This window comes from Anabas testudineus, chromosome 21, assembly GCF_900324465.2.
Source record: "Anabas testudineus chromosome 21, fAnaTes1.2, whole genome shotgun sequence".
NCBI classification, from domain to species: domain Eukaryota; kingdom Metazoa; phylum Chordata; class Actinopteri; order Anabantiformes; family Anabantidae; genus Anabas; species Anabas testudineus.
The window spans coordinates 14313089-14329916 of record NC_046629.1 but is presented as its reverse complement, the minus strand read 5'-3'; the positions used below and the strand labels follow the sequence as shown (position 1 = coordinate 14329916).

Genomic DNA, 16828 nt, shown 5'->3' with positions numbered 1-16828 from the left:
TAAAAGCATCATGATGCTCCCATAATGTTTCAGAATAAGCTAATGATACATCAGAAAATGGAAAATGCTAGGTCTGCTGATTCAGTTACAGTTCTCTGGCTCATCACTCTCTCCTGTCTGTGGACTGCAAGGATTTGAATCATGTGGGTCACCTGTAAAATAGAGGATGATGATTTCATCAACTCTTCTGAATGACAAGAAAAACACATTCTGCAAGCAACACAATGATTAGAATACAGGCGTGGACAAAATTATTGGTACCCTTCTGTTGAATGAAAAACACACTTTTGGTAACTTGAAACTGCCAAAAATAATAATTAAAAATGTATTAATAATTAACATTGCTTTTAAACTGTGGTTTAACAGAAGTGTCTTAAAAAACAAACAAATTAAACTGACCTGGACAAAAATGATAATACGCCTAGAAAAGATAGAAAATAATTTGACCATAAGGACATGTTGAACTAAGGTGTGTCCTGTAATCTTCAAACTTGTAATCAGTCTGCCTATTTCAAGAGTGAAAAGGTTTCATTGTGTGTACCACAGTGAACATAAAAGCTAAGGAAAGAGTTCATTCAAATTAGAAAGGAAATTATGGACAAACATGTTAAAGGTAAAAGCTATAAGACCATCTCCAAGCAGCTTGATTTTCCTGTGACTACAGTTAAACGTATTATTTAGAAGTTTAAGGTCCATGGGACTGTAGCCAACCTCCCAGGATGGTGCCACAAGAGGAAAACTGATGACAAATTGAAGAGAGATAATATAAATGGTAACTAAAGAGCCCAGAACAACTTCCAAAGAGATTAGAGGTAAACTCCAAGGTCAAGATACATCAGTGTCAGAATGCACCATCAGTCACTGTTTGAGCCAAAGTGGACCTAACAGAAAACGACAGAGGAGGATTAATGGAAGCTATATGAATTGTCTGTATTACGAGATATATGTATTCCCTAGTTACTCTCAATTTCCAGGATATAATGTAGCAATTGATGTGTCTGTCTGATTTTGTCTGGAAATAAAATATAGCCTCACACATAGAAAGTAGGGGTATTTTGAAGCAGTTCACACCTAAAATAGAACATTACAAAAACACTTCATCATTTTTAACCTCTGAAAAGATTTGCCAAACCAATGATCATTGCCTGTGGCGCGCAGTGGATTAAAGAATACAAGGAATGCGGATGCTGGTTGTCTATAATTTGTATATACAGTATTTACTCTAGAGATTCAGACTTTAAAGGATAATGGCCTTGTATTGGAACCACTGCTATGTTGGTGAAAATCTCTCTTTCTCATTCCACGTTCTTACTCATTGCATACCTTCATGCTGTTGATGGTTGTCAGACATTTCTTCAGTTGGAGATTTTGACATTCCTGTGTTTTCACTTCCAGAATTGTCATGCTCTGTTGCTGAGAGACACTGATCTTTATTTCAAGCTTATGTTTATACAGTATGTGCATAACATGCATGTGCATACATTTTTAACAAACATTGTTCCAATACCAAACTCTGTCAACCTCAATATTAACTCTATAATCAATTCCAGGGGATGTATCCTTGATATCCTTATCCCTTGATCCCTTGAAAGAGAGTGTGGTCTCAATTGAGGCAAACTGCAGCATTTGTCATTTCACTCATATAGCATAGATGACAGATGAATGATAGATGGAATAGAATATAAAACCAATAAACAATAAACATTAGAACAACCAGATGGTGTGACAGATGGAAATGACTATCACACACATCGAATGATTACCTGAAATGGTTCTGTCAGTCTCTCGATCACCTTCGAGCTCAGCATCTGAGCTGATGTCACCGAAAATAAACTGGATCTTCTCTTTTGCGTGCTGCTCATTGGAAGAGCCGTGGACTGAGTTGTGGAGAATGTCGGAGGCAAAGCGGGCTCTAAGAGAGTTTGGGGATGTCACTTTCGCTTGGTCAGGGTCTGTAGGACCCATCATGTCCCTCCACTCCTCCACTGCATTTTCCTTGGTCAGGATGAGCATCAAACAGGGCCCCCTAAACCAAAAACAGGATGTTAAATAACATTAGAATACATACATAAGATAATATTGAACAGGATCATTTAAGATTTATGCAAATAGGCCTTAATGTGGCTTAGTAGTGTAAATAATATTGCACAGGATAGTAGTAGTTGCATAGGATGGATAGGAACTATACAGATGTGCATATAAGTACCCTGAGGTCACATAGTGCAAGTTGGCTGTTATGTGGGGTTGGTGTAGTGGAGTAGTGCTCCTTACACCGTGCAAGTATTAGTCTACTAGGTAGTATTAGGCTACTGAAGGAGCTGAATATTTTCTCCAATGACGTGCAGGGCATGGAAGGTGTTGTCCATAATTGATGGCAGCTTGGCTTGGCCTATGCCCACTAACCTTCTCAATTGAGTCCATCTGACAGTCTAAAACATGTCTTATTAGAACCTGTTAGGTTCTGACAGTTTCAAAATGAGAAATTATAACCTTTTTAAACTAGAATTCATAGTGGACTTGCTGTATTTGATTATATTAGACTGTACAAGTGTCCCTAAAGTGGCCACTGAGGATGAAATTCCTTGATGGAAAAGGGATTAAGCACTTAAATCAAGGGGTTATACAATCTGGAGAACATATAGCACCCTCAGTCTTTAGACCCTTAACTTGGATAAGAAAAACCTCCTCCCAAAAAACCTTTCAAGTAAAAAACTGTGTCCAGGCAGTTATGTAATTACCAAGTGAAGGACTAATCGGAGCGGAAGATAGCTCTAAAATCTAGATTAGATTTTTTTGTTCTAGTGGAACATAGAATGAAATTGAAATGGACTTCCTAGCCACTCGCCTTAGGCTCTCTTGATTCTGACCTTCTCAGATTACTGTTAAAAGTGCTGTTAAAACTTGTAATGGCCACAGGAATTGGGGCAGGTCTGCTGTGGTCCCTATGCCCCCCTCTTGTGGCTGCATCATGTGATAGACTAACCGACACATAAATTCCACCAGCTGGTCGAAAAAGGGCTTCTCCTTGTGCTCTTTGTAAATCTCCTCGGCCATCTCCCTCGACAGCACCATCTCCTTCAGCTGCGTGACAGAGAAACCTCTGCCATGGATCTCCTCCAAAATACTCTCTGTTTGAATGAACAGGAGAAATATTAAAAGGCAATATAATTATGTGCACGTCTAAATAAACAACTGCAAGTTTTTGAATTTCTATGTTCTTAAAGGACCTCTGTGTTGCTCCATGGCATCAGGTTTGATCACTGCTAGGGTCTTTTGCTGAGGGAAGAAGAAGTTGATCTCTCGTTGTGCCTCTTCATGGCTTGCACTGCCATGTAGCTGATTGATGGGCTCATTCTCCACAGCAAACTGAGCCCTTAGACTGAAGTCAGCATTACAGGCATGATTAGACCATGCATGAGAGAGACTACAATAACACTGTGTCACTATAAAACTGTTATCTAAGTGAATTGTTCCTTTGCGATTGTTGAATGTTAGTGCAAAAAAGTAAGCCTTTCCTCTCTTTTTATTGTACAATAACCTGTAAAACATAGCAAGATTAAAAAAAGGGGTCAGAAGAGGAATTCCGAGTTCTTTCTTACAAGCTTTCAGATGGACTAAGAGTGAATCTTCTCTGTTGGTTATTACAGCTCAGTAACTTCTCTGGACTGACTTCAGTGTTTGAATAAATAGGACCATACATCACTTACCAGTCAGGACTCTCTTCTTTGGCTTTATTAATGTCAGAAGGACCAATGATTTTCTTCCAGTGATGGACAGCTCCTGTTCTGGCCAGAGCCAAAGCTAGCACTGGACCACTAAAAATATGCATGTTATAAACCTTTGAAGTAAAATGCTAATCTTTAAATATTTGTTCTTTAAATATAAATATCTTTAAATATTTCACAATACATGTGTAAATTACCTGGTCATGCTTCGGAGCAGTGCTGGAAAATAGTCCTCCTCAACATGTTGGGAGTAAAACTGTTTGACCTGCTCCTCTGTCAACATCACCTCTCTTTGAAGAGCCACTGTGAAGCCTGCTTTGTGGATTTCAGCCAATATATTTTCTGTAAAACCATGAAATAAATAGTCAAATAAAATATCAGTAGTTTAATTTAATAGCTTTTATTGTGTATTCCCTGCATCTGCATTATGTCTGCAAAAACTGACCAATGCAACAAAAGTTCAGCTCTAAAAAAATCAACTGCACCTGTGTCATTCAGCTGGTTTGCGAAAGAAGTCAATGAACAGTCTCACTATGTTAATATGAACCACCTTTATGTGTGTGTTTCTGCTCACAAACGTGTGTACTTGTGCTTGTGTATTTGGCACAAGCCCCACCTCTGTTCTCTCTGGCAATGTCAGACCGGATAAGAGCCAGTGTCCTCTCCACATGCTCTTCCTCACCATCCTGCTCTGTTATCGAGGCCGTCCTAAAGTTGGGGAAGAAGAAGGCAAGCTCCCTGCTGGCCTGGTCGCTGTCCTCACTACCGTGCACTGCATTGAACAGTGTCTGTGTGCCGTATTGTGCCCGCAAACTGCAGGAAGCCAGGGGGGAGAAAGGAGAGGAGAGCAGATGGTTGCTCTGCTGGTGCTGAACCAGAGAGAAGCAAAATGTTTGGGTGTGTCTGACGGAGCTGGCGAGAATGTGCTACTCATTCTCTTTTCCAGACTTTGGGCTAAGATTGTTCCAAATTGTTAAAATCAGTGGACATGACTGAATATCTATACTATAAACAAATGTTTATTTTGACAAAGACATTTAATTTTATCATTCTGAAGCTTACAGTTTACAGTGGTTTGAATGATGTTGATATTTTCTAAACTCTATTTTTAAATGTAAGCATATGTATAACTTTTAGTAACTTACCTTTCTGGCTTTTGATTCTTGGCTTCCTCTACATCTGCTGGGCCAATTAACTCACGCCATGCTGGCACAACATTGGAGGTGCCCTCTACTTGAGAGAGTACCAGAATATGGGAGGGACCACTTGACATAAACTGCACCAAGTCCTCAAAACCAGCCTACAAACCACCACCACATGCACACAAGCACATACAGAGACAAACAGTATGTTAGTGTAATGAACATACTGTAGAAAGCAGGACTTGGAAACAGGTTGTTTTATGTCAGTCCATGCTTAAGATTTGAGAAGTTAGCCTTTACATTTACAACGTGAAGAGACAAGAAAATTAGAATAAACTCATTGGCACATACAACAAGTATACTACATTTTTTCATGAACATTGTTGATTCACCTGGCCCCCTCTTCTCACATATTTCTGAATCTCTAATCATGTAGTCTCATCACAAATAGCGCAATAAGCAAAAAATTTAATAAAGAAAAAAAGCTGCCTACACAGCAGCTCTATTTTGAGCCATGCACAAAAATGCAGATGGCAGTGTGATGCATTGCAAATTAATTGGAATGATTTTTGCGACTGCTCTCCCATTAGGATGTTGACTCAGAATTCAAATTACCCCGACTAACCTTACAAACCTACCGTGAACCCATCAGCTGTTTAATTAATATGTACTGCATTAACCTACAAACGTGGGTGTCTGTGTCTGTCAAATCTACTGTCTTGATATACTGTACATGTGAATTACATGTTTCTGTTTGCTGTAACTAAATAATGTTCTTTTCTATGCCATTAGGCTAACTACACCATACCTCTGTTGCTTTATGCTGGTAAAAATCTCGAGCCTCAACCTCAGATAGTGTGCGTTCATCATGGGCCAGAATCTCAAACCCAGCATCTTGAATCTAGCCAGGGGAGTACCACAGCAAATTAATGCAAGCAGGAAGGCTAGAGACAATAATGTTTTCTCAGAATATGAGCTGACTTAGTCCCTGTGTACCTTCATAATGATCTCATTTGCCTTGCCATGAGCAACAGCATCTGGTTTGATGATGGCAACTGTGTAGGATTTACTAGCAGGGACTACAGGAGAGACAGCACTGTGAGTGATGTAAGACTGATAAAATGCAGCAAATGTTGCAAAGAAGAGCTGGTAAACAGTGGTAATCACATTAACAGAAAATAATAAGGCCAATAACAATAAAAGACCCATAAAAGATAGCTGCAAATGTGATTATATTGTCTACACAGTACCAATTATGCTTTCTCCATTTTCTGACTGCTGGGGCGCCTCCTCCTCTTTCTTCTCATCATCTGCCAGATCATCGTCTTTAACCTTGCAGACACAAGAAAAAAAAACTGCTAATCCCTAAACATGCCTATATATAAATACCTGTGCACATACTTATCTTATAGTGCATCTGTTGATGAACAGCATGTGAAAATGAAATATACATATGAAAAGATGTAAAAAGTGCATCTGATTTACAGTTTTTTACAAAATAAAAAAAAACAAACTAATTTAAATTCAGCTTGTGCCTGAGAAACAGCATATCCAGGGTCCTGTTACTATGCATGCTGGCTCACTGTCAACTCAAAACATCTCACAACACTTAAATAGAACAGAGCCATCATTATTGTGTCCATTGTTTCACCTCTAGAATTAAAATACTGTATGAGTAAATGGATAACAGTAGGAGAATTTGTGTGTCTCACCGCTCTGCGTTCACCACCTTGCTCCAGGACCAACTTCTCCTTGGTCAGTTCCTCTACAATCAGCCTCTGAAGCAGAGGAGCGTTAGCACCTCGCAGCACAGCCACCAGTTCACCACCCTGTTCATCCAACACAAAGATCTTATAATTAAGAAACAGTGAAATGATTTGACTACAGAGGTCAATGTCAGCAAACCACAACAACAATACAATAATGCTATGAGTCAGCAACAACAATAAAATAATAGTACAAGCTGCCGAATTAACATGTTTCTAATAACAATTAAAATATAATAATGGATAATCATCACCTGAGAGGTCATAACTCTATGCAGACTTATTTCCTAGTTTACATCATTAGTGCCAGTAAGCATTATAGATTATATATATATATATATATATATATATATATATATATATATATATATATACACACACACACACACACACAAAACAACAACACACGATTCAAGATTCATTCATTCAAGATTAAAATAACTTTATTAATCCCAGAGGGAAATTGTTTTGCCTTGTTACAGTTGGTCTCAACACAAGTGCAGATTTATGAGCAAGACTTTACAATGCACTGGGCAATTCTGCTTGAATCAATCAAACACATTTACTGCCTCCTGCTGGAATTAAAATGTAGGTACAGATGTTAAAGACACCAAACTTCTAAATAAAGCCCCACTCTTCTATATTTCCTTTGACGTGTAATAATAAGGTGTCAATGAGTGGCACCACAATGTCTATTTTACATTACAGAAACACAAGAAGAATGCATCTGGTCTGTAGTGATATTAATATGTGGCTGTTCTCCACTTCTTTAATCTTGAGTTAATTTCTTACACTCTATCTACATGCAAGTACCATTGAGGACAAGTAAGTTATTTTATTGGTGCCTGGCTCTTACAATAAAATTCAACATTAACAATGGGTTGTATTATACAATGTTACTGAAATAACTAAGAAATAGTTTAGGTACACAAAAGACAAAAAAAAACAAAGGCTTAGTACATTGTTCAAATATGATATATTTTATGAGCACACATTTACTGTGCAAACATGCATGTGCACAACTTATACAGTACCAAATATACTGTACACTTACCCCATAGAAAAGGAAAGTGGGTTCACATTTTCCTTGATACCGCTCCAGAGCATCGATGCTGTCTGCCTCAGCCTGCACCGCACACAAGTACAAGTTTACCCGCTTCCTCACAGATTTTAGTTTTAACATGTGTTCTTTAAATGTATATCCAGTCAAGGCTTACTGTGGCAAAATGCAACAGGTCATCACCCAGTTCGTTCTTTATCTTTCGAAGGAGACTAACCACAGCTCGACAAGGACCACACCACTGCTGGTACACATCTACAACTAGAGAGACAGTGTGTGTAAAAGAGAAGAGAAAAAGAAGAAAGGATAAGAGGCACATTTATGCAATCTTGCAGTTTTCCAAGTGAACACAGTGGGGCAGCAGCATACAGTGAGTAAAAATACAAAGAGACAGTTTTACAACAGTATTGGACAAATACTTAGTGTTGTGAGGCTAAGAGAGTATTAAGTTTTAATAAGGCAATTCAACTACTCTGTTACATCTGAAATTCCTACCTGTTAAACCTTTAGTTGCAAGCATCTCTTCCCACTGCTCTTGATTTGTGACAGACGTCTGGAAAAGAAAAGCTAAATTAAGTTCAACTAACTCAGAGCTTCCTAAAAGTAGTTAGCTTAAAACACAAGAGGTAAGAAAAAACACATCACATCACAGAAACCACGATATTAGGCCAACCTGCAGACTCGCTTCTTTCTTCTTCCCAGCCATTTAATTAGTACGTCAAATGAAACAGGGATAACGAAATATAGCGGTTTAGAAAACGCTAAATGGTGTACTACAGATAATTTTAAGTAGCTTAGATGCTAATTAGCAGTTTGCTAATGTCACGTTATGGAACTCCTCAAGTGCTACGCTTGTTTGGGCCCTTGGTTGCTAAGCAACGTCACCTTCCGCTTTCCGGAGCCGAAGCAGCAGGTTGATTATTTAGGTTTGTTTTTTTAATTAATTTATTGTTTGTTTGTTTACTACTGACAACTACAACTACTGGTGTGTATTTTATTTAAATAGTTGTAGTACACACAGTCAGTTAAAACGCAGTCACGATCTTACATGTCTTTATTGGACACATCCATTAAACATACAGAGTCCTAGTGGAAAAAGTTTTTTTAATAACTGGTGAAACCCCCTTTGGCAGCAATAACCTTGATCAAATGCTTCCTGTAGCTGTAGATTAGACCTGCACAATGTTCAGAAGAAATGTTGGACCATTCATTCTCACAGATCTGCTTCAGCTCAGCCCTAACCTTGGGACGTCTGGTGTGAACATCTCTCTTGAGGTCATTTCACAGCATCTCTGCAAGCTTCAGGTCCGGGCTCCGGCTGGACCACTCCAAAAGGAGGATTCTGTGTCTCTGAAGTCATATTATAATCGATTTATTCATGTGTAAGGCCATTGTCTTGCTGCATCATACAGCTTCTTCTGGGCTTTAGTGTGAAGACATCTGCTGCAGCAGTGACCTCAAACAAGCCGGTAGCTACTAATGGTCCTGAATGAAGCTACCTTCACTCAGGAGGAATTGTGGACCATTCTTCCTCACAGGCTTCAGCTCGTCCATGTTCAGGGAAGTAGTAGATTTACTTTCATTTTCAGAGTCATCGTCCTGCTGCATCACCCGATGACAAGCTGTTGAGGCCCAGAGACAGTAAAGCAGCTCCAAAACACGACGCTTGAAAAAAAGTAAATAAAGCATCACAGAAGAGGCTTCACTTCAAATGTAACATTTAATTAAATAGAGAAATAGGTCCTCCAGAATGATCAGACCACTTTTGTGCGTCCTTCGCACAGGAATATCAATGAACTGTTGCACTTAAGTGGTTCCGCTTCACAGCCCTCTCTCTCTCTCTCTCTCTCTCTCACAGAAAGTGGGCCTTAAAAACAAGATGCAATTAGAGCAATTTTGTAAAAGGACAAATCACAGTACACTGTGACAGTCAGTGAGAAAAGAATTATAAAATGGAAGACCCAAAAAAGAAATGTCATCGTCCTTTAGGTTCTTCACTGCAGCTGCTTCCATTGTGCTGTATGTCCCATATGACATGTTTTTATTAATAAACATGTGTCTTACTCCGAGCCAGATGGGAACAACAGTCACCTCCATCAAGGCTGCAGCGATAAGGTCCTGACACAGCTGTTGCCCACAGAAATGAGATTCATACAGTGCGTAATGTGCAGCCCTCTGTTTTTGTGCAACTTGAGAGTCAGAATCAGTGAGATGCAACGAAGTGATTGCGTTTGCTCTATCAAGTCAATGAGGAACGTTAATTTGATGTTTTGTCCCATGTGTCCAATTCTGATATTGGCCTTTGTGTCATCAAATGTCATCAGTAATGATTGGTGCTGCCTGCTGTTGACTGCACGCTGAACTGATACGCTCATGCAAACTGATATGTGATTTTTCTGTTCCAGGGGAATGCACTGAGAACTGGAGGATATTTTGATGAAATGTTTCTCACAATGAATCAAACCATTAAGCTCAAATGATCAATAAGTCACTGCGACTACGTGAGGAATAGGTGTATACACATCAAGTTAACATATTGCAATGTCTATATTTAGATAGGTGGTGAGAAATTATGTCTTCGGTGTTCTTATTTATGTTAAGAATATTCTGAATGCAAAGACAAATTGGATTTAAAATATATCATGTCTGACTCATTTGCATTCTTCATTACTTCTACTGTTATACCTCCAAGCAAAGGCTTTTTTTTTTATTTGGCCTTAAAAAATTTTCTGCAGGATGTGAGGGTCTCTGCCACAGAACACTTGTTTCACAAGGTTTGAAGGTCTTTGCTTTTCAGTTGGTTACCATACTGAGACCATATATGTTAGAGGTTTCCATGGTACAGTGCAGGTCATTTCCTAGTCTCTCAGTGGGTCGTTAGTCTCTGTGTGGATTTGAAGAAACCACTTCACATTTCCCATGGTGCTCTTCTGTTAATCTCTCCTCTGCAGTGAGAGACACACAGAGGATTTGAAACTATGACAGTGGTGAAGATTAATATCCATTAGTACATCTTAAGCACAGAAGTCATAAAAAGAAGAACTCCATTTGTTGTGTTAATTTTTTGCAAGAGGTCTCATCTTTTTGTACCATCCTTGACTCTAAGCCCCAGAGGGCATCAGTGTAATTATTCCAGAACAAATGTTGGACAAATCCCAGCTGATCTGTTGCATTGTTTGAGAAATTGTTAAAAAGAAAGAAAATATCTAAATTTTACCTCCCATCGCACTGCAAATAACAATTGGATTCAAAAGATCAAATAAATTGCAAATGATTTTCTGATTCATAGCTTATTTTGTTAGAATGTTAACAGAGACAACAACAAACTACCAAAAGTTTAAGATATTTAGACTATACCAATATAGTTGCTGAATATGTTTCTGTTAATAGTTTAAAAGTTTCATCTCTAGATTGCTGCAGTGAAGCGTCAGTGCTACCATAGGAGTTAAAACAGCAGACTAAATGTGCACAAGTCAACAACTCACACAAGATTTCTCGATCACTGCGAAAACATATTATTGATATCATAAAATCTTTTCACAAATATATTTGATTTCACTCGGCACCAAAGAAAAGTATGTTTTGTGAGAAAAGCTGTTTCAGCACATTTGCAAATGCTCATATTTTTTATGTGTGCACAATATCTATGGTGTGTTGAACAACAAAATCGTGTAAGAAGACAGTAATGATCCAACAGCTGAGGCTGATGCTTTTCTTGTCCAGAGGGCACTGTTGCCTCAACATTAAATTGCCCTCCCCACCTCACTCCTCCCTACACACACACACACCCATACCAGTTTATTTAATAGGAGGAAAACCCTGTGCTTTCAGTATGCTGGTTGAATGCTTATCAGCTCTTTTGGCCCTAAAACTCATCCTGTAAGCAATACAGCAGTTGAATACAGAATAGCTTAATTTCTGCTGGTATTTTTCTCAAAAGTCGGGGTGTGTAATGTCAAGCACTGTGAAATTGAAAGAATTAGAAACACTATGTCATCTTACTACTCTACCAGGCTGTGTTTAGGAGTGGCAGCTATGCTTTTGAGTGATACGGTGCTGGATGTGATGACACATAAACAGTTTTAACCCTGTCAGTATATCTCAAGTCAACTTGCTTCATTTTTCATACATATCATGACAGCCATGACCATGTGCCTTCACACACATGGATCAGGACAGCAGAGAGACAGTTTGTTCACTTTTTTGCTGCGTTAATGGTGAATTTATACAGAACGAAGGGGAAATAGCGTGAGTCAAGGAGGGTTGAGAGGACAGGACGATAGACAGGCAGTTGGTCTCAGATACAGCTAGACAGCAGCAGTGATTGACTGTCAGTCTGCAGAAACTGGAGGGAGCTTTCGTCTCTTTTCCCTGACAGGCAGCTGTAAGAGTGACAGAGGAAGCCAGTATGGAGGAAGTCATCTGCATCTAAATAAAGACCGCCAATGGCTTTGTCAGAGTCCATTAAGCAAATTGCCATATTTGATAAATGCATCTACCATCTTTTTTCCACCCATTTGTACAAATCAGCCTGAAGCAAAAATGGCTTTTGTTTGCTTTCCTAAATAGGGAGAACATGCAGTGACACGCGAGAAAAGATTCCAATGAAATAAAATTTTGATGCAGATTATGATTGATTCGTACATTGTATGATGCATGAGATGAGTTTCCTCATATCAGGTGCACAATGAAAGAAAATTACTCTGGGCTATACAGACCTGTTTTGATTGAAATACAGAAATGCGTGATTACTTTTGCATGGATGCCACAAAGACATTATTGTTATCATTTATTAATGATATAACTTTTTATCTATTTTGTTAGTTTACACGAGCAGCTGATTGATCCACGATGTGGTTTGAATGTTGGTCTCATTTAAATAAGACAGCTAATTATTTTCAATTAAGGCACAGGATTGCTGCTTTGACTCTGTAGCATCATTAGAGGCAGGTCTCTGTTATCTGTCAAAGCTAAAACAGCTCGACATTAATGGCTGCAATCAGTCAGTGTACATTTTCAGCTCAGGTGCTTCTGGAAAGCCTCATTTTCTGAATGTGCTGCCTATATTAAAGATTTAGAAAAGGTGTTTATTCCTTATAGACTGTTTTTTTAAAAACAGTGTGACATAGTGTTACAGTAGAAGTGTTACATAAAAGAAGATTTGTCCAAGGAGGAAGATTAATCAACATTTATTTAAATAAAATAATAATAATAATTCTTAATAGCTTAAGAAGAAATGCCACAACACTTGATGGTTGATAGTTCTAGCATTTCAAAGATAATTGACTTTATCTAAGAAAAGCAAAAGCACAGAGGTGCATTAAAGGTGTGATACTGAACAGCGTATCCAATATGAAAACTTACCTTTGCTCATCTCACCTCCAAAGCTGTCATCAACACCCCCCCTGCACATTATCAGGACCTCCAGGAGATTGGCCAGCCTACTATCTATGATGCGCCTTCAATACTGATAATTCAAATGATACCTTGTTCTGGATGGAGAACAAAATGCCCGTGGGTAACAGTGGTGGAAGGGGAAAAGAAAAAAAAGAAGAAGTCAAATCAGACCCATTAAGTGGATTACGAGTTATCTGCAGCACAGCATGTAATTGGTTTTGTGTTATCGTTGTAACGTCAGATAGGTGCTAATTGAAAAGCCACATTATTAGTGGGTAGACAGTCTTCAGGGGGTTGGGCTGTGGTTTAAAGGTCTTGTTTCATATAGCCTCCCAAATGATTATAGATAATAGACTGCTCCTACTGAAGCTTGCTGTCCTCCCAGATGTAATTCTCCTGCCAGTTTTCTGCTGATTTCATTCTCCTTTGCCCGCAAGTCTTATGAGAATAGAACTCAATATAGTGGTAATAATATGTTTCATTCTGAAGTTAAGATTTTATTTGTACTATCATCACACGCTTCAGCATTTTTTATTGCTCTGCAGGCTTCTTACACCAGTGGTGCTCTTAAAATATGTACTTGACAAAAGTAATCTACGTGAAGCCACTGTGATGATGAACCGTTACAAATACAAACACACTGCAGTCCCTAAAATTTATTTATGTGGGACATTTGGTAAAAAACTATAGAGGCTGATGACAAAGTATTGTCACTTTTATTTATCTGCTGTTTGACAGGTGTTTTGAAGAAGCCATAGTGTTAAATAAAGGAAATTTCATACAGAGAGCACAGACTATTTACTCTAATGTGGCCAAGTCCTCAGAGTTTTGATGTACAGGCTTTGCATGGCAGCGGTTGATTCACAATAGCCACATCTATTTGGCCATGAGGTGCACAAAGGAATAAAAGATGAAAAAAAAAAAACTTTCAAATCTCATAATCCTAAAATGTCAGAGCTGCAACAATTCTGCTTTGAGAAACAAACAAAAATATGTGAAGGTTGCGGTAGATTCTGTGCCGGCACGTCCCACTGTCAAACTGCAGCTACTGATCGTTTTTATCATGGCTGATAACACGTAGTTGGACACGCGCACAGGGACTTCCCGGAGGTCTTTCAGCATCGCAGTAAAGCATCTCATATGAGCTCTGTGTCCTCAGAGTGCTGCAAAGGGTGGCACAAAATGAGCTGTGAAAATGTAGCGTCGAGCTGTGATCTTTGGCATCCAAATGCACAGAGAGCTGAGGTGCTTAACTACCAGCTCTGCCTCAGTCTTTCATCTCTCCTGTCTGTACATCTCTGCTGTCTGCTCATGCCACAGTAACAGTGAGGGAGCATTGTATAGTTGTAGGGGAAATCTCTATCCTGCCATGATGTGCAACAAAATCATCCAATATAACAGAACTCCGTGGTAGGCAGTGTTCACTTTCTGTGTGTGTGGGCTCAACTTTTTGTTGGGATGTTGTAGAACTACTGTTCCTCAGGCTGCTTTTTTCAGTGTTGATGGATGCAGATGGGGTGCCCGCAGTCTGGCTGTGAGGAAAACAAATACCATCGAGACTTCTGCATCCACTGCTGATGCATGCGGCTAGCTACCATGCATTATTCAGAGACTGAATGCGGTAAAGATGATGTGCCCGACTTACACTGGAGGATAGACTGCCACTGCTCTCATATTCAGACCTTTCCCTCGACACTGCTCTGATGCCTTCCCTAATCAGCAATGGGAAGCTTTTATTTGAAGCATGAGGCTGGCAACTTTCTTTATTTTTGCAATCCTTACGACATCCAATTAAGAGACTAAAATCAGGAATGAACTTTATCTACTAACTGCATGCTGGGATGCAATTTATTGTTGGTTTTAGTCTTTTCATGGGACCTCATATGGAAAACCTATGGGTTTGTGTTTCGCTTTCCACAGGGAGGATCTATTGTCTCGCTCTCAGCAGCAGATGTCAGCTACTGTTTACAATATATATGAAATATGAATGAGTCTTTTCTGTGAATTGGAAATTATTGTCACATTCACTTAGAATCTGCTCGGTGTGCTTAAAAACATCAAATATTGTTATTGCAGCACATTGATCATCTGTAGGCTAAGCTAATCTTCTTTGCCTCACCACTGAAAGGTATCCTTACAATGCATGATCATTTCAGTGCTGACATTTTAAATGGAAGGATTCGCTTGGTGGATAAAACATGTCATCCCTGTTTGAGTCTGGCTACAAACAGCTTCTAATCAGTTGCACAACAAGCACAACAATCTGGGCTCACTACGTACACGTACAGCATTCAGCCTCTGTGGACCCTGCTTGCCATTTAATACATCTATTGTCAAGCCTGAATAATCAAGTAAACACATGCATCTGTAGCGATCACAAATAAGTCTTTTAGGGAACCCATTTGAGAAAGTGTGTATAATATGAGCCCACTTTTTACAACGTACTTTAAATGAAGTGTGACGCTATAAGGTTTTATAGCATTATAGATAATTATATGTGTCATTCAAAGACAAGAAAAGAAAGAGAGATGAAGCCATCCTGCTCTGCCAGAAACATAAAGAAAGGGTTATTGCATCACTGTATAAATAGAATTGCCTTTGTTGTCATTATCATGTATACAATGAAATTGGATGAGCTCTTGGTGCAAACAATACAGTATAAGTATATAAATCCTAAACATGACAGACATCCTGCCTTAACAGACAAAGCACTTTTGTTGACCTGAAAATTAAACCACCAACCCTGGGGTAAGGAGAACCCACTCAACCTCTTACACCACAGCCACATCATACTGCAATACTAATCAAGAAAACGTCTCCATTTATTTGGAGTATATCAGACTCCCCAGCTGCCTAATGTTCTGCTCTCTTCACCATTGTGTCATAACTTTGTCTGCCTGCTGTTTAATACTGAGCAGGTAATGTACATCAGGCTTATCAGAGCTTTGTCGGTGATACAGCTGCCTGCTGTGTGTGGAAATAAGATTGATGATCTCAGTGTGAATCAACCAAAACAGTAATGTTGCAGACACTCTATAGAGCTGAGGTGGGTTTTATCTCTCTCTAGACGACTAGTGAAAGCTTTCACATTACAAACTGTATTGTAACTCTATCTATTGTTTAAGCCCCCCTCCACCGAACATCTTAAAAGTGTCATAAAGTTTTGTCCATGAGATGAATAATATTATAGAAAACGATTGTTCAGTTGACCTCTGTGTCTACACTTGATTATGAAGATATTCTGTACTATCTTTCTGCAGCTGAAACCTGCTTACCACAGTGCATTACATCTCATTACTAATGATACATTTTTACTTTTATGCTCACTACATGATAAGTGTGGTTGGACTTCTTTGATGACAAGAAGAACTAGTCGTCTGCTTAAACTCATATATTAAGCCTCATTATTACAGCTCTTAAACTACCTCACATCTCTTCTTACATTTAAATCCTGTAATCACGATGCATGTGGTGGGTTTTCTCTCCCACAATTCAAAGACATGCAGTTAAGTTAATTTATGGCTCTAAATAGTCCACAGGGGTGTATGTAAGTGTGAAAGTTTGTCTGTCTAGGGAGGACGCCATATGTAGGCTGGCGACCTGTCCAGGTGATCAGGGTGTAGCCTGCCACTCGCCCAATAACAGCTGGGATAGGCTGCAGCACTTCTATGACCCTTAGTTAGACAAGCAGTTAGGATAGTGGATTTGTTTGGCTTGTTAGGTAATTTTTATGCCCTA

The 16828-nt window shown here is 39.0% G+C and overlaps 1 protein-coding gene across 2 annotated transcripts; it reads right to left on the bottom strand.

Annotated features, from left to right (window-relative positions):
* Positions 1–16: 16 nt before the first annotated feature.
* On the bottom strand, positions 17–8505 carry nme9 (NME/NM23 family member 9). 2 transcript variants are annotated; one of them, XM_026376470.1, is made up of 17 exons: positions 8367–8505; positions 8189–8246; positions 7851–7954; positions 7688–7759; positions 6580–6696; positions 6118–6199; positions 5864–5946; positions 5676–5768; positions 4871–5025; positions 4342–4538; positions 3923–4067; positions 3708–3815; positions 3228–3379; positions 2984–3128; positions 1764–2026; positions 1324–1413; positions 17–152 (listed from the first exon to the last, which is right to left on the bottom strand). In XM_026376470.1, the coding sequence occupies exons 1-17, from the start codon at positions 8397–8399 to the stop codon at positions 82–84; spliced, it is 1968 nt and encodes a 655-aa protein (XP_026232255.1). In that variant the 5' UTR covers positions 8400–8505; the 3' UTR covers positions 17–81. The 2 variants fall into 2 exon arrangements, with proteins under 2 accessions (XP_026232255.1, XP_026232256.1); XM_026376471.1 differs by having other exon boundaries at positions 1324–1407.
* Positions 8506–16828: the final 8323 nt, after the last annotated feature.